The sequence below is a fragment of the Anguilla anguilla genome, chromosome 12, assembly GCF_013347855.1.
Source record: "Anguilla anguilla isolate fAngAng1 chromosome 12, fAngAng1.pri, whole genome shotgun sequence".
NCBI lineage: Eukaryota > Metazoa > Chordata > Actinopteri > Anguilliformes > Anguillidae > Anguilla > Anguilla anguilla.
Window position 1 is genome coordinate 25,961,801 of NC_049212.1, and position 21,501 is coordinate 25,983,301.

The window sequence follows — 21,501 nt, forward strand, 5'->3', positions numbered from 1 at the left end:
TCTCTTTGCTTTGGGAAAGGCTGTTTGCAGCTCTCATGTAAAATCAATGGGATCAGTGTGTGAATGTAATTATGAAACAGGGCCAGTACATCATAGCATATGACGCAGGGAGAGAGGAAGGAGGCCAAGAGCAGTGAGCAGTGTGTGTGGAGTGGGCCTGTGTGGCTGTGTGGGGCGCTGTGCTGTATGGAGTGGGGCTGTGTCACTGTGTGGAGCGCTGTGCTGTGTGGAGTGGGGCTGTGTGGAGTGGGACTGTGTGGAGTGGGGCTGTGTGGCTGTGTGGAGTGCTGTACTGTATGGAGTGGGGCTGTGTCACTGTGTGGTGCGCTGTGCTGTATGGAGTGGGACTGTGTCACTGTGTGGTGCGCTGTGCTGTATGGAGTGGGACTGTGTCACTGTGTGGAGCGCTGTGCTGTATAGAGTGGGACTGTGTGGAGTGGGACTGTGTGGAGAGGGACTGTGTGGAGTGCTGTACTGTATGGAGTGGGGCTGTGTCACTGTGTGGAGCACTGTGCTGTATAGAGTGGGACTGTGTGGAGCACTGTGCTGTATAGAGTGGGACTGTGTGGAGTGGGCCTGTGTGGCTGTGTGGAGCGCTGTGCTGTATGGAGTGGGACTGTGTGGAGTGGGACTGTGTGGAGTGGGACTGTGTGGCTGTGTAGAGCGCTGTGCTGTGTGGAGTGGGACTGTGTGGAGTGGGACTGTGTGGAGTGGGACTGTGTGGAGTGGGGCTGTGTGGCTGTGTGGAGCGCTGTGCTGTATGGAGTGGGACTGTGTGGAGTGGGGCTGTGTGGAGCGCTGTGCTGTATGGAGTGGGGCTGTGTGGAGCACTGTGCTGTATAGAGTGGGGCTGTGTGGAGCACTGTGCTGTATAGAGTGGGACTGTGTGGAGTGGGGCTGTGTGGAGTGGGGCTGTGTGGAGCGCTGTGCTGTGTGGAGTGGGGCTGTGTGGAGCACTGTGCTGTGTGGAGTGGGGCTGTGTGGAGCACTGTGCTGTATAGAGTGGGACTGTGTGGAGTAGGACTGCATGAAGCGCTGTGCTGTATTAATAGTGTGGCTGTGTTAATAAATGCATAGTACCGTGTGCAGGGGGGGTGCGCTCTGCTTTAGGGGTGGCTATGATTAAAAGAATCGGCTCATGCAGTCCTTGGGGAGTGTGTGGATTGGGTTTAGGAGATTGGAAATCCCATTATCTCTCTGTCACTGTCATAAGGCAGCTGCTCTTCAGATTTACTGTCTCAGGCCCTGTGAAGGGGTGGCATTGTTCCATGCTACCCATCAATTTATGGTGTCAGAGAAAATGTGGATATTCACACCACAAAGCCCTACTCCACCATAATTTGCTGTCACTGCTAAAAACCCCAATTTTTACTTTAACAAGAGGACATATTTAAATTGCTGGAGTGATGCGTTAAGGATTTATTTTATTTTTTGTAGAAAAATGATGACGCAGCAGTGCTCGGGCCGAGTACCTGTGCAAAGTAGGACCGGCTGTAACAGTCTGAGAAACGGGTGCCTAAAGTGCATTATGGGAACTAAGGCGACCCCCGCGTCAGCCGCACAGCTGAGCCAGTGAAGGCAGTCCCTGCGCTGCCGGGGTGAAACGCAGCTCAAGCCTAGCGTTTAGGTGTCAAACGCTCCTCCACACACAGCTCGAAACAGAGCGCAGCTTAGCCCCACCATTTCGAAGCAACGGTAGTTTAGCGATGGTGTCCCCCGAGCCCTCCCTCTCTGCTCCGCCACATGCGGAGGGTCTGGCACAGACAGGCGGAGCGTCCCCGCGCCGTGTCCTTCATCATTGTCTTCATCACCCCCTGTGTGGCTTATGCCACTCTGCAGTGAACCTGAGTCTTGTGAACATCACGTGTTGTTGTGATCTGTGTCGCAAGTTATTAAGTTGAATTACTTGTGTGGAGTGAAAATTACAAGAAATGCCTGAATATGTTATTTATAACAGAAGAATTAAATAGACATGAATCAAGAATGCATGTTTCTCTGTTTTATTAAAATCAAGAGCCTTTCCCTATGTTATGTGAGCGGGCTGTATATCAAAGTCTTTGATTAAACTCTGATTGTGGTGTAGAGTTTATGATATAGGACATGAGTATGCTTATGGTAGGGTGTGTAGGGGATAAGTATGCTTATGGTAGGGTGTGGGGGGGATAAGTATGCTTATTGTAGGGTGTGTAGGAGATAAGTATGCTTATGGTAGGGTGTGTAGGGGATAAGTATGCTTATGGTAGGGTGTGTAGGGGATAGGTATACTTATGGTATGGTGTGTAGGGGATAAGTATGCTTATGGTAGGGAGTGTAGGGGATAAGTATGCTTATGGTAGGGAGTGTAGGGGATAAGTATGCTTATTGTAGGGTGTGTAGGTGATACATATGCTTATGATAGGGTGTATAGGGGATAAGTACTCTTATGCTATGCTTATGACCAGAGGGGTAGCTGTCGAGCTAGGAAACTTATAGATCTGACCTAAACCCTCCCCACCAGAGCAGTGCTATGGACCAGTCAGACATGGTGTAGTATAACGTCTTGTAACATAAAAGTCACAGGTGCGATTCCTGGGTAGGACACTGCCTGACCTGAATTGCTTCAGTATATATCCAGTTGTATAAATGGATGCAATGTAAATGCTATGTGAAAGTTGTCGATAGGAGTCTGCTAATTGCCTGTAATGTAATGTAATGTTACGTGGTTCCATCCAGCTGGTGCTAGCAGACACACTTCGAGTCCTGCACAACCTTCAGGGAGAGACTCATGAATCACTATCCGCTAACAATTCCACAGGCTCAATTCACAGGTTTTTATGGCGGTTCCACATCTGTTCCGCTGCCGGTGTCCAGACCCGGTGTCTCCAAGGTCTCTCAGCCCGGATCAATGTCAGTGTCAAACAGACCCAGCAGACGAGACTAAGAGTCTGCAAAAGAGTTACACGTCATCACTGCAGATAACAGCATGAGGTCATTTCAGCACCTTTCCCCTTAGCCCCGCTCATTTTCATGGAAGCTGCTAGTATAGACCGAAGTATTTGGTTGGATATATACTGTAGTATCAAGCATTTATATTCTCTTAAAGGACACTGAATGGATGATGGTCACTTGGTTCGTCCAGTCACTGTCCCTGGCTTTCATTTCCTCATCAATATTGAATTTCTTTAGAATTTACTATCATATATACGTTAAACATACATTTTTACATTCCAGTTGCTGTTGCCCAGCAGAGAGACATCCTAATGTGCCCTTTAAATAATGCACGGTGTCATAATGGTCTATTTTAAGCAGAGTGCAGTATGTATGAGCAGACTGGTAAAGCAGCGACTATCCCGCAGCTTGTTCAGTACGCTGCCGCGGTTCAAATGCTGCTATTACAGCGCGTCAGTTACAGCGTGCATGCGTGAACTGCACTCATTCATGTATTCATGGGCCCATTACGTATCTCTGGAGCTTTGCTGGAGACTGGCGTCTTTTGGGGCGGCAGGCCACATCCTCCTATTGAGCACCTACTATTGAGTGCCTTCAGCACAAAGGCAGATGGGTTTTTACAGACCTGTGGACCTGTTAAATACGGCAGGTCTTCACGTGCATTGGGATAGGGTCTTTAACCTCTGACCTGTCATGTGACCCGCCTCTGAAGGAGGCTCGGGGGATTCTGGGAGCGGCGGGACGCGTTAGGCCGATTTGCCCCCGCTGTCTGATCCCGTTCTCCAGCCCCTCCCCGGGCTCGCTCTGGAGGGACGGCTTTGGAAGCGGCGGGCGTGTGGAGCCGTGAGAGGGACTGCGGGAAGCGCTCGGCGCTATTAAAGGAGAGGTCCCGCCAAGCATGCCTGTATATGGCCAGAGCAGCGGCGGACAGCGTGACACGGGGGCCGAGGACGCGTGGCGCTCATCGCCACGGAGACCAGCCTCTGGTCTTCCTCAGCTAATCCAAACAACGTGAGCGTGTGTTTGTAGGAGCTGGGCAGCTCTGGGCTCTTAGTGCTGTCAGAGAGTGTGAGTGTGTGTGTGTGTGTGTGTGTGTGACTGAGTGAGCATGTGAGTGTGAGTGTGTGTGTGTGTGTGTGTGTGTGTGTGTGACTGAGTGAACATGTGAGTGTTTGTGTGTGTGTGTGTGCTGTTTAACTTGATATAGAGGGCTTTTGGCAGGGCACACTGAGTCACCGTTTCACCTGATTGCCATTTATAGTCAGAATTAATGGAGGAAATGTAAGGCTGGAGAGAGGGAAGTTCAGACTGTACACAGCTCTTACATAAGGGAGACAGCACATCAGTGTATTCGACGATCCCTCTCCCTCTCTCTTTCTCTTTTTCTCTCTCATTTTTTGTCTCCTTTTCCCTTTCATTTTCTCTCCCTTCCTCTTTCTTGCAGCTGCATTTTCTCTCCCTTCCTCTTTCTTGCAGCTACATTTTCTCTCCCTTCCTCTTTCTTGCTCTTATTCTCTCTAACTCTTTCCCCCACTCATTCTTTCTTACTTCTCATTTTCTTTCTCAATTTCTCCATCTCATTTTCTCTTTCTCTTTCTCCCTCTCATTATCTCTCTGTTTCTCTTTCTTCCTCTCATTCTTTCTTTCTCCCTCTCATTTTCTCTCTCAATTTCTTCCTCTCATACTTTCTTTCTCCCTCTCATTTTCTTTTTCCCTTTCTTCCACTTATTCTCTCTTGTTCTCACTCTCTCTCTGTCTCACAGGAGTGACAGATCCCTGTATGAGCAGTTTTTGATCCTAGTCTGTGAGCCCTCTCACTATAAAACAAAGCATTTATTGCCCAGAAGCGGAGGCTTTAGACAGCCCATTGTTCCGCCATAATCGAATTTATCTCAGAAGGTTCCTCCCCAGTGACCCTCTGGACCTTCCCCCAAACTCCCGTCCCATTTTAAAAGCAGAGAAAGGAGTATTTCGGTATTTCACTGGCTCAGCGGCTACACAGACCCCGCAGCCTGCGTGCCAGAGAGGGCTGGTTCCGTGCCTGCTGTTGTCATGTCTGCGCTGTATGCGTCAGCGCTGCGCCTGCCCTGCGTGGGCAGCTCTGATTGGACGCTGACCTGTCACGGTGGAGTTAGTGACAGTAGTGACCATGTGATGCTCGGCTCCCCGTCAGTGACAGGCCTGTCACAACAGTCTAGCTGCCTCTTTCTGCCCCGAGGGCTAGTGAGGGGGAACAGCGCTGCCCCCCCCTCGCTCCAATGCCCAACCCCACCCCCCCCATCCCCACCCCCTCCAGCCTAGTCAGGACTCAGGAATCACATGACACTCATTTGGTTGAGAGGAACATCCACAGCATGATTGTATTCTGAAACAGCAATGCATTGCTACATCAGTACCCTCACAGCACTTCAGCAACACTTTAAATGGACACTGTAACGTTGATTCACTGATACACCCCTGATGCACTGTGCTTTCATACAGTGTTATATTTTTGATTTATATTGCTGCATTGATGCATTAATACATCAATGGGCTAGTGCATTGATACACTAGCACATAAATACATTATATATTCATACACGGGCACATGAATTGACACATTGTGACCTTACTGATGCACACTGCTACTTTAATAATTTGATGCACTATTATAGTATGTAAATATTTCAGCATGCTGATAGTCTCCCTGCTGCTGTAGTACAAGAGAGCCCTGGGCCAGCCTGCCCACAGCCCTTAAGAAGGGCAAGCCGGGGTAGTCGGCAGCGTCTGATTCGTCCCCGCTCCCTCACACAAAGCTGCCATTTCCCCAGCCCCATTAAAATGCACTGACATTCAAGGGCTGGCAATGGGCTGACATTAAGATTTATTTCTTGTAAAAGCCGGTGACATTATGCGGCCTATCACTCATACGCAGCAGCGCGACAAAGGGCCCGCGACTCCGTGCCTCCGTCAGACGCGCAGCTGCGCCCCCGTCCCCCCCCCCCCGTCCCCCCGCGCAATTATACACGGGACGGAAACCTCGGGCGTGAGACGTAGGGACGGGAGCTACCGCGAACGTGGCCTTCTGTGTCTTACACTGTATTTGTGGCCAAGTCCCTCTTCTGCTTGAGTGACAGGAGTCCCATTATGAGGTCATAATGGAAATCCAGGATGTAATTGCTAACTGGTGCTTGGGGTGGGGAGTGGGAGGGGTTTGTGACCTCAAGGTTACACCAATGGGTCAATGGCGCTTTTGCCCAGAGAATCACTACTGCTCCAGCCGTGTGGGGGTGGAGTGGGGAGGGGGGTAAGGATGTACAGCAGAGCCCACCTCTGGGACACCTCTGCCTCGTTAAGGCATACAGCACCGAACGTTTTCCCACTCCCACACCAGAAACATTTAACCTGCAGGAGTGACTGTCCCACAGCGCAGTGCTGGAGTGTGAATCAGAAGCCCCGGTGACAGATTGAGTCTCTCTCCCTGATACGCCCCCCCCCCCCACTCTATACCCCCCCCCATCGGCGGCACTCACACTGAACCTCCCATATCTCAGAACAATCACGCGAATCACCACAGGGAGTAGCAGAAATATCAGTATCAGAAATATGGGTTTACGCTGAGCAGATTAAGCTTGGCTCATCCACCCAGAGAACAGGGTGAGGGGGGGGTAGGTGTTGCGTGTTGGGGCGGTGCGCTGGGTGTGTTGGGGGTAGACAGGCCCCAGGCGGAGCCCGTCTGAAACGGATCGGAGCCCGTCGGCGCCGGAGCGGGCCTCCTGGCGCCGGGGAGTGCGCTGGAGATGATTTAATCAGTCCTCGTGATTAAACCCGGGGAAATGTTATCGTTGGCCTGGCGTTAGCCCACCCGTGCGTAGCGCCTGCATTATTCTCCTCGGCCGAGCAGCGCGCCGTGTGAACCCTCGGAGGGAACCCGTCCTTCCGGCACGGGGCGATCATACGGGCATGAGGGGGCGCGAGGGGATTGGGGGAGGAGGTCCTGTGTGGTCTCACTTCACGCTTACATGCTTCCCCCCCCCCCCCCCCCCAAAAAAAAGAAGTGAAAGCACCAACCCCCACCCCCTGGGCAAGCCACTCAGCTGACACCATTTCACATACCCACGCTCAGAACCAGCTCCCCTTTGGGTTTTCTGCCTGCAGCCAATGGCAAGCAAGCATGAGAGGAGCGCTGAGAATCAGCCAATGGCTGTGCAGAAGGCCACAGCTCTGCGTCCTCCCCTGTGAGCAGATATTCTCATTGCTGATAGGTTGGGATGTGATGGTTATTTTTCCTTCAGATTTTTTTTCTTCCCCATTTCAGAACTGCGCTGGCGGGCTTTCGCGTGTCCTGGCGGGCTTTCGCGTGTCCTGGCGGACTTTCGCTTGTCCTGGCGGGCTTTCGCGTGTCCTGGCGGGGTCCGCAGCCGTCCGTGAACCGTTCACCACCTCGTCACACGCTCAGCGCCCAAAAAACCTCTCTCGCCAGAGAGGCCCGACAAATACCCACAATGCAGCGCTGCGGTTTGCCAGCTTCGGAGCGAAATGGGTCAGGCGGGTAGCGGTTCCGCGGCTAGCGGCCTGGAGCATTAATCACCGGCATCTTCTCCGGAAGCCTCGGCTCTGTCCTCCATCAGCTCGCTGAAGGCCTGCGCTGAGATGGGTTTCAGACTGAGGGCGCAGATCTGGGATGAGGCCGTTTGCTAACACGTTACGCTCGCTGTGTCAGGCAAGCTCCCTCTTTCTGACACGCGCGAAAACCGCTTTGAGGCCGAAGTCATTTTAATGAGGGGACGCAGTGTTTGTCGGACGCTAGAGCTTTCTCGCTTTGGCTTGCTTGTTAAAATGGGGAGGTGGATGATGGGAGGGAGGGAGGGAGGGGAAGAAGCCGATGCTTCCTGTATCAGGCGGATTGTATGCCTTACCACAGAACTCTTCGCTGGGAGGACCGTCTCTGCCACATCCGAGCCTCCCCGACGTATCCGAAGCCGCCCCGGCCCGTCGTTAATCTTCCCACGAGGCGCCCGCGTCAGCAGGAAACACGGAGCTCCACTCCGAGAACCGCGCCAAACTTCACCGCGCGAAAAGGCCGCGAAAGAGAAAAAAAATCCTCCCTTCCCCCCCCCGCCTTTTTCCGTTCGCTGCCTGCGTGCGCAAAGTGGCCCTTTTTAATCAGAAGGAGAGAGCGTTTCCAAACAGGTGGGGCACGGAAGGCAGAGCACCTAGCGCGCCTCACCTTAAATAAGGTTTTTACGTTCTGCTGCAGCCAAAAATAAACGCGTTTGTTTAGCGCTCCCGGGCAGGGTTTCTCAGGGCTGAAAGGGCCGCTGCACTGATTACCGCCGGAGCGCCGCGAGCGCCAGCCTCAGCCTCTGCAGCTTCATCTAAATGACGGGAGGAAAGGTGCAGATTTACATAATACGCCCTGAGAGGGAGAGAGAGATTTGCGTGCTCGCTGTTTCCAAAGCAATGGCGTCCCGAAATGCCATCATCCTTTAAAAAAAAACAAACAACATATAAGATTAAGACACTCGACTCGATGTTTTGTTAATTCAAAATTGGACGGAAGATGGGGAGGATATTTTCAAGGTCTTTTTTCCTCCTGCTGTCCCTTTGCTCAAGGGTCAAATCCAGTAATCTGGAGAGGTATGGAAATATGTAAATAAATATGAAATATTTGAAGAGCAGCGGTAGCAGTGAGTGGACCAGCAAGCGGAGGGGGGCGGAGGGGCATTGGCAGGGTTGGCTGCCAGAGAACAGTAACGAGGGTACGCGTGTGTTGTGGGAAGCTCGGTGAGCGTTTATAGTGTGCCTCGCAGCAGGTAAACCCACAGGAATTCTCCCACACGGTTTCCCTCCTGAGGCTTTTACACGGGCACGCTCCCCAGGTCTTTCACCACCGCTCGCTTCCCCTCGCAAAAGAACGCTTTCTCCTGCCGCCTCTCAACCCCAGTCTTTTCTCTTTTTTTCAGCACTTGGGATAGGCCCGTTTGTTTGTGCTGGAGATGTCGCAGCTATGAGGGCGCTGCAGCATACCGTGTGTATTGCGTGTGCTCTGCGTGCCGTGTGTATCGCGTGTGCTCTGCGTACCGTGTGTATCGCGCGTGCTCTGCGTACCGTGTGCATCGCGTGTGCTCTGCGTACCGTGTGTTGCTTCTGCTCTTTGTGCTTGTAGGGCACAGGTTAGTCACGTTTTTGTGTAGCTGCGGTTTCTGTAATGGCATGAGTGTAAAATAACTCACCTGTAAAGCAACACGCTGTTCGAAACAACCCAGCTGCACGAATCAACCCAGCTGCACGAATCAACCCTGCTGCAGGAATCTGAAAAGCATGTTAAGGGCAATGAGATTTTCCTCCCATTAATCTAGCAACAGTTTGAATGTTAATGCACGAGGGAAAAGAGAAAGTTCTCCTTCATTATTCATGCGTCGCGGTGCCGGCGTGCGGAGTCCTGAGCCGCGCGGTCGCGTCTCCGTGGCGGCCGCGTTCCTCGGGGCCGCGGAGGGCCGCAATGGCTGCGCCAATGTCACGGGGACCTTGCCGGAGCGCGTCACACCCTGGCGCGGGCCGCCGCGCCAAATCTGGATCCGACGCCTCGAGGGCGGTGTGTCCCGGATCCCGGGCCCTGGAAGTAGAGCCCCCCCCCCCCCGACACGGCCAGCTGAAAACAGCAGTGTAATCAGTCACGCCCGCGAAGCGCTCTCAGCTCTGAGCGCGTGAGCCAGAGCGAGGCAGCAAACAAGGACGCACGGCCAACCCGGCCCCGTCCCTATGGAAACCGCCGCGACATTTAAAAATGAGCTCTGCGCCTTTCATTACGCTTATTTAATTTTTTTACCGCTGCTCCCTTTACCTTTGGCCCAGAAACGTACTGATCTTTAAAAAATGTATTCCAGCTGTGTGCAGCTGAAGAAGGATGAAGGAGCTCCGAGCTTTTCCTTCCCTCACACACAGGCTCGCTACTTCGTTTCACATTTTCCAAGGAAACATCAAGTGGATTTGAAAATGAACCACTGCATGGATAAATTCAGTGTGCACAGTATCCCTGAGAAAGGTGTCATGCAGTGTGTGTGTGTGTGTGTGTGTGTGTGTGTGTGAGAGTGTACAGTATGTGTGCATAGTCCCAAATAGATAAATCCCGTACTGTGAGAACAGTAATCTGCAACCAAGATAAAATAGGACGATTATGATATGAATTTGATCCCATTGAAAATACCAGTGCATCAAGATTATTTAAGGTGTGATATCTGAGAAGTGAGGTTGCACACACAGAACATACTGATTACTCTTGCCAGGTAGTCAGTATACTCTGTTCTGTTCTGTTCTGTTCTGTGTGTTTCTAGTTGAACACAAACTCTTCCCTCAAACTTCGCTGCACAGCGTTCCTCCCTCAGCGAGTTCAGTGCGTGTCTGCGCGCAGAGAACGAACACAATGCAAACTGACATATCCCCCTGAACGCCTTTATGCCAGAATCTCATTTAATCAGGTTCATGTGCGCAGCAGGAAAATATGAATCAGCGTAGCTGGAGCGTCCGGGACGAGGCGGCTGAGCGGGACTGTTTCTGATGGGTCTGGACGAAACGGGGACGGAGACGGAAAGATGGAAGCCGTAGCGCTGCGCTGCGCTGCGCTCCGCCCCTTTTCCGAGCCGGAGGCCCGGGTGAAGACGCGCGCGTGCGCCGCCGCGAGCGGGAGCCTTGGCCGCCGCCCCGCCCCGCCCCGCCCGCTCCCTTTAATCAGGCCTGTGGGAGTGAAATACGGGCCCCGGCGCGGCCCCTCCCCAGCGGCCCATTCATCTGCTTTCAGTCTCCGCCCCGCCGCGGATGTGGCTGCTCACGCATTCCTTATCGGGCCAGCTGAGCGGGGGGAGGGGGGAGGGGGGGGTGCAGCGAGCGCTGGAGAAACCGAAGGGGGGGGGGGGAGCATTGCAGAAACCATGGGCCGCTCTTGTTTATCCACAGAGACCAAGCGGCCTGCTCTTGGTCACGTGCGGGCATGAGAGCCCCTGATGCAGGCAGACGGGCTGGGGAACCGGGGCCCCTTGGAGGGGACCCCCCTTTGGCCTCGGAGGCACTGCGGTCCAGCTGCCCCGAGGGGGAGAGCGTGGCTCTCAGAATTACAGCTGGCATCCATGCCAGCGGGGCATGAACTGCGTGGTGTTGCTGAGGGCTGGTGAGGCTGGACTCCCGCTCACCCTCACCCTAAACCTAACCGTACCCCGGTCCAGTCCCGCACTCTGAGGGCCTGCAGAGGCAGGGCGACTTCTCTGCTCCCGTGGTTTAACTGAACCCCCCCAACTGTCAACATGTGTTTGGAATTTTCACTTGTTTCCTAACCTGAAATGTAATTTCAACATATGATGTTGTGCTGAGCTGGATGAATCATCCAGTTGTTGGCCAATTGTAAATCCCGTCATTTGAACAGTAATGTTGTTTATGAAGTGCCGGCGCTGCCCATGCGCAGTAAATGTTGATGAATATGACCGATTCCCGAAAGACCCCCCCCCCCTCCCCCAGCACCCCAGAGAAGAGCTGTTTTCCATCCTGAGGAAAGGCGAGTAGTCTCACTGCACTTTTCGGAAGACGCACCCTATCGGGGACTATCGTGGGCGCTGTTCTGTCGTTCACACGCAGCGGTGGAGTGAGACGGCGTGTTACGCGCTCACGCAGGCCTGATGCTTCACTGCCACGCCTCTGTGAGCCACACACAGCCCTGCTCTCAGTCCAGCCTGGGGTCACCTGACCGTGCTCATGTTTTATTCATGCCAGGGTCCACACTGGGTGGGTCCTCCACAGTGTTCTCATAGCCCTGGGACTAGCTGGATAAGGAGGAGGAGGAGGAGGAGGAGGAGGAGGAGGAGGAGACACTCCTGACAGTGACAAACTTTGCCTGTAGTGCCGGTGCAGGTGAATTAAAGAAGTGTGGAGAGAAGGAGAGAGAGGCCGTTCACAGCCGAAGCCCCTCGCTGCTAATAGCGGGAGCGGCGACATTAGCACGTTCCGAGCGTATCCTTTTAACGGCGGCCTCTGCCGCGGGTTTATAGCTGACTGAAATATGGACTCGCAGGAGCGTTTTCAATTAGTCATGTTTTACGCACCACTGTCCTTCCTATTTACTCATATTTTTATGGCCTTCCCTCGAGCTGTAAACGAGAGACAGGGGCACATCTTTAAACCCGCGGAGGATCACACCCCGTTCGATAAAAGCCAATAGAACAATACTTAAGGGGCAGGCAGTATTTTACGCTCCCCGCGGCTGCCCAGCGTTACCGGGCGTCCATCAGGAGACCCTGGAAGACCAAGACACATTTCACTTCCTCTCCCCATACCCCTCGTCAGCTGGATTTTCCACCTAATGGACATAAAAAAATTGCAGATTGCAGCGAAATGGGCCTGGCAGCACAAAGGCTTATTAAGTATTGATCTGCGGAGGTCGTGCTGGAATTCAGCTCTGACAGAGTGAGGGGACTTCACCGGCTGCTGTCCACGGGAGAAGATTGGGGCACATAAATTTCAGGGGGGTTGGGGGGGGGGGGGGGGCGGGGGGGTGGGCAGTGTGCCTCTCATTTCAACACTTAAGTTTGGGGTCGGTAACACTGAAGAGCACTGGATAGTCCCACAAATCAGTCTTGTGTAGGGCATATGGGAGAAGGCATCGGGGGAAATATTTTAAAGGTTTCTCATCTGACAAAACAGGGGTGGTTCAGAGTGTTCCAGTGACCCTGGGGTGCCCCCCCCCCCCCCATTTCCCACCTACATGGTTGAGGAGGTGTAGCGCAAGTTCCTGACATTATGGGGTGTTGCGTAAGAGACCCCTCACCCAGTAAAACCCAGCCCGTTTCCAGGAACAAGCCCTGCCCCCCTATCCACTGAACCGGCAGAAAAAAGAATTCGCTGCGAAAGAACAGGCCGGAAAATTCCGTGGCCATCGCCCCTCCCTGTTGCTGGCTGACCCAAGCTGCAGCTGTCCCACCGCAACCGGCCTGTTATTAACAAGCTCGTCTCTGCCCCATCTGCTACAGTTTAGTCAGCGCTCAGGTGGAGCTCTTCTGCACAATGCGTCATTCATCAGCTGGTTCAACCCCAGAGGCTCCGCCCCCTGCTTTGGTTTGGAAGCGCTCAGTCTGACCTTCTCAGAACTGTGAGTGTGTGTGTGTGTGTATGTGTGTGTGTGCACGCACGTGTGTGTGTGTGCGTGTGTGTGTGTGTGTGTGTGTGTGTGTGTGTGTGTGTGCGTGCGTGTGTTTGTGTGTGTGTGTGTGTGTGTGGCTCATGTGCTAGATCCCTTTCAATCTCCCCTCTGAAATGTAAGCCTTCTGAGATAAATATTTCCTTTCTGTATTTGTAGGACCCTGCCAGTGAAAATAGCTTAATGCCACTCAGAGTAAGGAAAGGCTAGATGGACAACAGTCTGCTTTGCAGAATTGTCGGAAAAAATGTAACTTCGTTCAGGAAGAGTAATAAATATTTTTTTCAGAAAGAGAAAAAAGCAAAAATCCCAATGTATTTAAATAAAAACAATTCTAATTTCTCATCAAGATTTAAACATTTTATTTTAATATCACAAAGTGCTGAGCCACTCTTTATAAATATTTTTTTGCATACACATGCACAGAAACACACACATTCACCCACCCACGCACGCATGCGCACACACACACAGACACACACACACACACACACACAACATGCAGTTCCAATTAAAGGCCAGCTAGATGCCAGTGTTTTTCTTGGATCGGCAAAGAACCCTTTCTTTGAAACACACTGGAGCCCATTCCCCTGTGACCAACACGGTCCTGACTGTGGCTGCCTTCAAACATTATATATATATATTTTTTTTTTTCCTGCCACAATTTAAATGGCTTCATTGTGGATGTGGGACACTGAGGGGGTCGGGGGGTGGGGGGCAGTGGAGTTTGCCTGCTCCCAGGATGGGAGGGAGGGAGGGAGGGAGGGAGGGAGTGGGGGTTAAAATCTCCTACCAATCCCCCAACCTCCCCGTGTCACACACTCCCAAGGTCCCATACACACACACACACACACACACTTTTATGTACATGTCCACACATATTTGCACACTCACGCACCCACACACACACACCCGCAGTCTGCAAACACACACGCACACACACCCAGCCCGCGCGCACACACACACACAGTGTCATACACACACAGCCCCAGTCTGTGCACACACACACATGGTCTCATACACACACAGCCCCAGTCTGTGCTCACACACACATGGTCTCATACACACACACACCCCTAGTTTGCGCAGACACAGAGAGAGAGTCATGTTTTTGATCTTTTGCCGTTCCAAGTGGAAACACCAGCTCAGACAGGGAATCTGAGAAAGGTCCAGCCGCTGAAATGTTGGAATAACATTGTAGCCGCGCTCACAGAAGTGTTGGATCAACATTGCGAGAACTTTAGCTTTAATTGGACAGCAGGAGCAGCAGAGCAGATCTGTCCCCACACAGGGCTGGCACTGCAGGCCAGGGAGAGCACAGCCACATATTGCTTTGATTTGGACAACACAGTGCTCTCCTTTTCTCTTCCCATAATGCAACTGGGACAGTTTTTTATCTTCAGCCAAACAGACTGCTTGACATTTTGCGATTGTGGGTTTAAAGCACGACAACAAAGTCCATTACATGGTGCTTCCCCACCAAATAAAGGTGTTAACACGGCCCGGGTTTAAAAGGGATTATAGACGACGAAGGCTCTGAATATGCGAATGTGTCATAACAGTCTCAGAAGTGTGTGATGTTCTCCTGTAATTAAAATTTACAATTTATAACAGCCCTTTCATTCCAAAAGATTAACTGGGTTTTAATTAAGACCTAGTGAGTGCCAGGCTGGACGACTGTGTGCTCGCCCCTGTCTGTCAGTCTGGGAGAGGCACGTTCACCTCTGTGTGTCCGTCTGGCAGAGTCATTTGTTTTGTGAAAATTTAATGTGGACTTCATAAAGGTGGCGGGAGAGAAGTGGGTGTGGCTGAAGGTGGTGGGAGAGAAGTGGGTGTGGCTGAAGGTGGTGGGAGAGAAGTGGGTGCGGCTGAAGGTGGTGGGAGGGAAGGGGGCGTGGCTGAAGATAGTGTGACTGACGTTACACCCTGCAATTTATGACTGTATGACACTACACCCTACTATTGCCGTTCCACACTACAACCTACAACACTATACCCTACAACACTGCACTGCTACGCTATACCTGAACCCACCCCCCCCCCCCCCCCTTGCCAATGTGCTCTGTCCCACCCCACATCGTTTCTGTGGGTCTTACTTTAGCTTGATCACTTCCAGAATATGACCTTTGAATTAAGGAGAGTTCCTCTCAAGTCTTCTCTCTATGCTGGAAGTGGCCCTGATTTTTAATAGCACAGGAAGTGGCCAAGAAGAAAATTCCTCATCTGCAAGGGGCGGGGCAGGGGTGAGGGGCGGGGGGTGTGTCTCGGTCGCCAGGCCCAGCAGCGGGAGGATTACAGGCCTTCAGAGGGCTGCCTCCAGTCCCAAATTAAACCCCAGAGAGAGCAGGAGTGCCACGTGTGCAGAGGGCAGGTCGGCATGGCGTTTTCACTCTGAGTGTGTTCAGAGCAGCCTGGCGGTTTTACTCTGAGTGTGTTCAGAGCAGCATGGCGGTTTCACTCTGAGAGTGTTCAGAGCAGCCTGGCGGTTTCACTCTGAGTGTGTTCAGAGCAGCTTGGCGGTTTCACTCTGAGAGTGTTCAGAGCAGCCTGGCGGTTTTACTCTGAGTGTGTTCAGAGCAGCCTGGCGGTTTTATGCTGAGTGTGTTCAGAGCAGCCTGGCGGTTTTACTCTGAGTGTGTTCAGAGCAGCCTGGCGGTTTTACGCTGAGTGTGTTCAGAGCAGCCTGGCGGTTTTATGCTGAGTGTGTTCAGAGCAGCCTGGCGGTTTCACTCTGAGTGTGTTCAGAGCAGCCTGGCGGTTTTATGCTGAGTGTGTTCAGAGCAGCATGGCGGTTTCACTCTGAGTGTGTTCAGAGCAGCCTGGCGGTTTTATGCTGAGTGTGTTCAGAGCAGCATGGCGGTTTCACTCTGAGAGTGTTCAGAGCAGCATGGCGGTTTTATGCTGAGTGTGTTCAGAGCAGCCTGGCGGTTTCACTCTGAGTGTGTTCAGAGCAGCATGGCGGTTTTATGCTGAGTGTGTTCAGAGCAGCATGGCGGTTTCACTCTGAGTGTGTTCAGAGCAGCCTGGCGGTTTTACTCTGAGTGTGTTCAGAGCAGCATGGCGGTTTTATGCTGAGTGTGTTCAGAGCAGCATGGCGGTTTTACGCTGAGTGTGTTCAGAGCAGCCTGGCGGTTTTACTCTGAGAGTGTTCAGAGCAGCATGGCGGTTTTATGCTGAGTGTGTTCAGAGCAGCCTGGCGGTTTCACTCTGAGTGTGTTCAGGGCAGCCTGGCGGTTTCACTCTGAGTGTGTTCAGAGCAGCATGGCGGTTTTATGCTGAGTGTGTTCAGAGCAGCCTGGCGGTTTCACTCTGAGTGTGTTCAGAGCAGCCTGGTGGTTTCACTCTGAGAGTGTTCAGAGCAGCCTGGCGGTTTCACTCTGAGTGTGTTCAGAGCAGCCTGGCGGTTTCACTCTGAGTGTGTTCAGAGCAGCCTGGCGGTTTCACTCTGAGTGTGTTCAGAGCAGCATGGTGGTTTCACTCTGAGTGTGTTCAGAGCAGCATGGTGGTTTCACTCTGAGTGTGTTCAGAGCAGCATGGTGGTTTCTCTCTGAGTGTGTTCAGAGCAGCCTGGCGGTTTCACTCTCTGTGTGTTCAGAGCAGCCTGCCGTTTCACTCTGAGTGTGTTCAGAGCAGCCTGGCGGTTTCACTCTGAGTGTGTTCAGGGCAGCCTGGCGGTTTCACTCTGAGTGTGTTCAGAGCAGCATGGTGGTTTCACTCTGAGTGTGTTCAGAGCAGCCTGGCGGTTTCACTCTGAGTGTGTTCAGAGCAGCATGGCGGTTTCACTCTGAGTGTGTTCAAAGCTGGCACTGAAGGACAGGGACACGGTATGACCTACCGATCTGAGCGGCAGGGGATTTCATGGTGTTATTTCACTGTCAGTCTTCTGTCTGAGCAATCTTTAAAGATAAAATGAGGGATCTCAGCTCCGCAAAGAGACCCCATAAGCCCAGTGGATATAATGAAGGAAGAAGGATCTCTTTTCTGTCCTTGAAAATTCTTCTCTCTCGGTGAGAGGTGCGAGCAAAAATTTTACCAAACTGCAGTTTGAATTCACAAACGCACTCTGTTGGGTAAATTTAATTTCGGAGACATTTTGTAAACCTCTGTGCCGCATTTAGAGCTTAGCCTCTGAATATTTCTGTGAGTTTTGTTTTTTTTCTGCTCATCTAAGAAAACCCACTGCACGAGAGCAGTGGTGACGATCTGATGATTTTTCCATGTGCCTCCCCCCTCCCCCTCCACCTCCCCCACCACCACACCTCGTCCTCTCCCCCCGTCGCAAATGGAAACCCAGTCTTGCACCGGGAGAAATGTTTATCACCGTGGCCCAGGGCGTTTTGAGCAATGCACTCCTCCCTCTGTCTCTCTCTTTCTCTCTCTCTCTCTCTCTCTCTTGTGCTTGTGATGGGACTGTCAGAGGATTTAAGATGTTGGGTTTTAAGCCGGCCGGTGCAGGCGAGTAATGTCTACTGCGCGTCAGGGCCGGCCGCGCGGCGTCCCGGTTGCTCTCGTTCCCGCTACGGAACTCTGGCGGTGTAATGAGCGCCGTATTTCAGCCGCCCCCGGCTCGCCGGCGCGGCGCGTCCTCCGGCAGATTTACCGCCGCCGTAACCGCGGGCTGTGTGCTGCCATTATGCAGAGCGGCCGGCGCGCTCCGCGGGCTCCGGTACGCGGCCGCGTCCAATGAGAACGCTTATTTACGAGCACCCAGACACGGCGAGCCGATAAAGATCGCGCGCCCCTGCTCTCCCGTGAAGCTTCTCCCCCTCGGCTCGTGGGAGATTATCATCAACTTATTGTGTCTGCCATCCGTAGGGCATGCTGGGAAATTTCCATGATCTCGAGGAAGAGATTTGGAATTAGAGGAGTAGAAAAAGAGCAAGACTTCTTCCCCTGTTTTTGTCTGTTTTTTTTGTCTCTCTAGCTGTGGGTGTTGGTAGGTCAGGTGTTTTCGCAGTGGCAGGGCCCCGGGTCGGGACAGTATGCTGACTGCAGGGGGCGCAGCTGGACTCCAGCGATGTGCAGGGCGTCCCGCCGGCTGCACTGTAACAAGGCCGCGGGAGTCGGAGGGGAGGCGGGTTTACTGGAGCACGACTCCCTCTAGGGCTTCGCCTTAGAAACTGGTGCTTGCACCGGGGCTGCGGCTCTGGCTCCGGCTCCTCTCTGCCGAGCCCATTCAGCTGCTTTCGTTCATTATCATCCCGGCCCCGCGTCCCGCCTCCCAGACGGGCCCAGAGTTTAGGCTCGGCCAAAAAAAACACGTCAGGCGGCTGTTGATTACAAACCAGAGGGAGGGAGAGCGGGAAAAAGAGTGGGGTTGAGTAGCGGAGAGCTAGACGGAGCACCGTGGCCATTAACATAGCTACCTTATCACCCTCTCCCTGCTCGTGAAACTCTGAGCGCAGGTCTCTCCTTAACATTGTGTTCTCCTCGCTCCGTGCACCCCTCTGGGGGGGATAAAAATAGCCCGAACGAACGAATCGGCTCTTTCGTAAGGAGGGTGACCACTTTGCTGTTGCAGCACAAGGCTCGTGACTTTCAGTGTCTGATATCTAGAGCTGACCCTTCCTTCTGTGTGCACACACACTCACACACACACACACACACACACACACACGTCTCAGCGGTAGCAGATCCCTTCGCCTAATTCTGTAATCTTGCTGTTCTGAAACCGTCGTTAGCAGGAAAAGAAGATTATATTTTTAAAAACTGAACCAGAGGGACGGATATGGTAGAGAAGATAAGAGGGGGGCCGGTCAGGAAGAGGGGGGCACATGCGCGTTCAGTCCGGGGTCCCGTGCGTCTTTTTGCCATCAATCCTGTTATGAGGGGGCGGAAGGGGGGGAATCCCGTTGTGTCTCTGTTTCAGTTCCTTTCAGAAAGGCCAGTTTGTCCTGTCCTGGTACGACCAGGACAACCAAAACAAAGGGCCGTGCAGACAGGCTAATTTTGCCCATCTGCACCATCACCCGTAAAGCCCCTTTCCCCAAACCACTGGTGTGCGTTAGCCAAGGCTGCAGGACATCCAGCATCATACTGTCACTGTAAGGTCAGGCGGCTGAAGTCCAGGCTGTGGCACAGTGCTGGTTACCATTTCAACTGCAGGTGGAGTGATGAAACAAAATGGCTTGAATGAGCTGTTCTCATCAAACATTCTTATGATAATTCACAATCAAAATGTATTAGAGCTTTCGGCAACAGTTGTAAAGTGTTCAAATTTATGATGCATAATTTGATTTCTTTTGTTGGAAAATACACCGTGTGTAAACTGTGAGGAGAGTTCCTTATTTTTAAAACAGGGTTTATTCTCCTCCGGCTATTTTGTTTAAATGTATTGTGGCTCATAGGCTCAGACATATTTTATTATTGATGGGCTTCATCCACGTAATAAAAATCCATATGCTGTCCACACATTCTCCATTTTGGTGAATAGCATCTAGCTCCTATAACATGAGTGGGATAAATGCCGATTTAATAGTCCGCTCCCCCTGCTTGCTTTTGATATTGCCTTCATGTAGGGATCTCGCTGGTGTGACTTTCGCGCCACGAGAGACGAGGTCCATTATCACCCACACCTTCCAGCTCGATAAGTTCCCCTCGGGAAGCAGGGGGGTGGGCAACGTGGGGGGGGGGGTGATGTCAGATTCTGCCACAGACTCAGCCTCAACACCTCAACGTGTCTTCCATAAGCAATTAGGGACCTGTCCCAAAGACAGTCAGACGGGCCCCAAGGCCCCAGCCCCCCCAAACTTGCAGGGTACGCTTGTGACTTCCAAACCAATATCGGCCAGAGGGAAGACGAATGGCTCTGCCAGTCCGCCATTAAAAAGTAATGAACAGGAATACCAATAGGAGTGGGGCTTACTGCTGAGAAAAGCTTTCCATTTGGCTTTGGGGTGGGGGGCAAGGCTGGAAACTGAGAGCTTTCCATATAGGCCTAAGCATTTAACAGTACCCCATTGCCAAATGCTAGGAGAAACAAGGTGTGACAATGTTGTTTCACTGAAGTTTGTTTTTTCAATGTTCACGAGACTATATGGATGGTACACATACAGTGCACAGACATTAAAAGGAGAGAGTGAGGATGTACAAATTTAAGATTCATATTTGTGATGCTTGTGTTGTGTGTCCTGTATTAATTCACCAATTTACATAGAGGCTGGCTGATCAACCTTCAGGAGTCACCAGAACTGATCTTTTCTTTGGGTGTCAGAACCCCCCCCCCCCAGAAAAACTCCCTGCCACCCCTTCACCACCCCATGATAAATTTTACAGATCTGCTACTGCATGGGTTTGAATTCACGGTGAATTCCCCCCAACGCCTCTTTCTAACCCCTCCGAGCTGCCACCTCCGACTGACAGTGCCCTTTGAGCCATGTAGGGGGCGCTGCTGAGCTCGGGAGCTGCTGCCTGTAACCGCTCTGCTTGTGTGTGCTTCTCTCATGCAGTCCTGCTGAGCCTGCTGGCGGCCTGGGCGCAGACGGAGATGAAGAGGGTGGTGGGGGACAACGCAACCCTGCCCTGCCACCATCAGTTCTGGGGTCCCGAATCCCAAACACTGGACATCGAGTGGCTCCTGCAGAAACCCAACTCAAAGCAGAGAGTGGTGAGGAGGCCTGCCTCTCTTTCTCATCCCTCTCTCTCTCTGTCTCTGTATCTTTCTCTCACCCTTCTCTTTCTCTCTGTCTCTCTCTCCCTTCCTCTCTCTCTCTGTATCTCTCTTTCACCCATCTCTCTCTGTATCTCTCTCTCACCCTTCTCTTTCTCTCTGTCTCTCTCCTCTCTTTTGCAAAAGTGGTGAGTTGAGATGGATACCCCTAATTTTTTGTCTGAAATTCAGTTAATTAATTGACAAATGATCTCCAATGGTTCTCCAATGACTATAATGTTTTCTATTCATGAAATTCCCTACTCTTGTGACACTGGCCATGTACCATCCACAAACACACACACACACAGACACACGCATGCACACACACACACTTCACACATACGCACACACACAAATTCAAGGACACATACGTACTGACAGAGTGTCTCACACGCGCACAAACACACACGTACATGCATGCACGCACACACACACAATGATTACACCGCTAGGGGCAATCAGGCACAGGTAGACAATGTGGTGTGGCACCAGCATTTAGCACTCATCTACAGCAGGCCCTGCAAGGCCAGGGGCACAGGTCTCTCTCTCTCTCTCTCTCTCTCTCTCTCTCTCTCTCTCTCTCTCTCTCTGCCTCTCTCGCTCTCCCTTTCTCTCTTTCTCCCTCACCCTCACCTTCTATCTCTGTAAGTGATTATAAGGGTGTCTCTTTAGTCCCATAAGGGATATGCTACAGTGACAGTGAAGAGAAAAGCTTTTTTTTCTGTGTTTTAGTGGCGTTTGGTTAGATTTTCTAACTGTG

The 21,501-nt window shown here is 52.2% G+C and overlaps 1 protein-coding gene across 1 annotated transcript in view; it reads left to right on the plus strand.

Moving 5' to 3' along the window:
• clmpb (CXADR like membrane protein b) overlaps positions 1-21,501 on the plus strand; it is a 58,788-nt gene that overhangs the window by 24,406 nt on the left and 12,881 nt on the right. Inside the window, exon 2 of the mRNA XM_035386378.1 lies at positions 20,539-20,696. Coding sequence (XP_035242269.1) covers positions 20,539-20,696 — 158 coding nt within the window. The remainder of the gene's footprint in view (positions 1-20,538; positions 20,697-21,501) is intronic.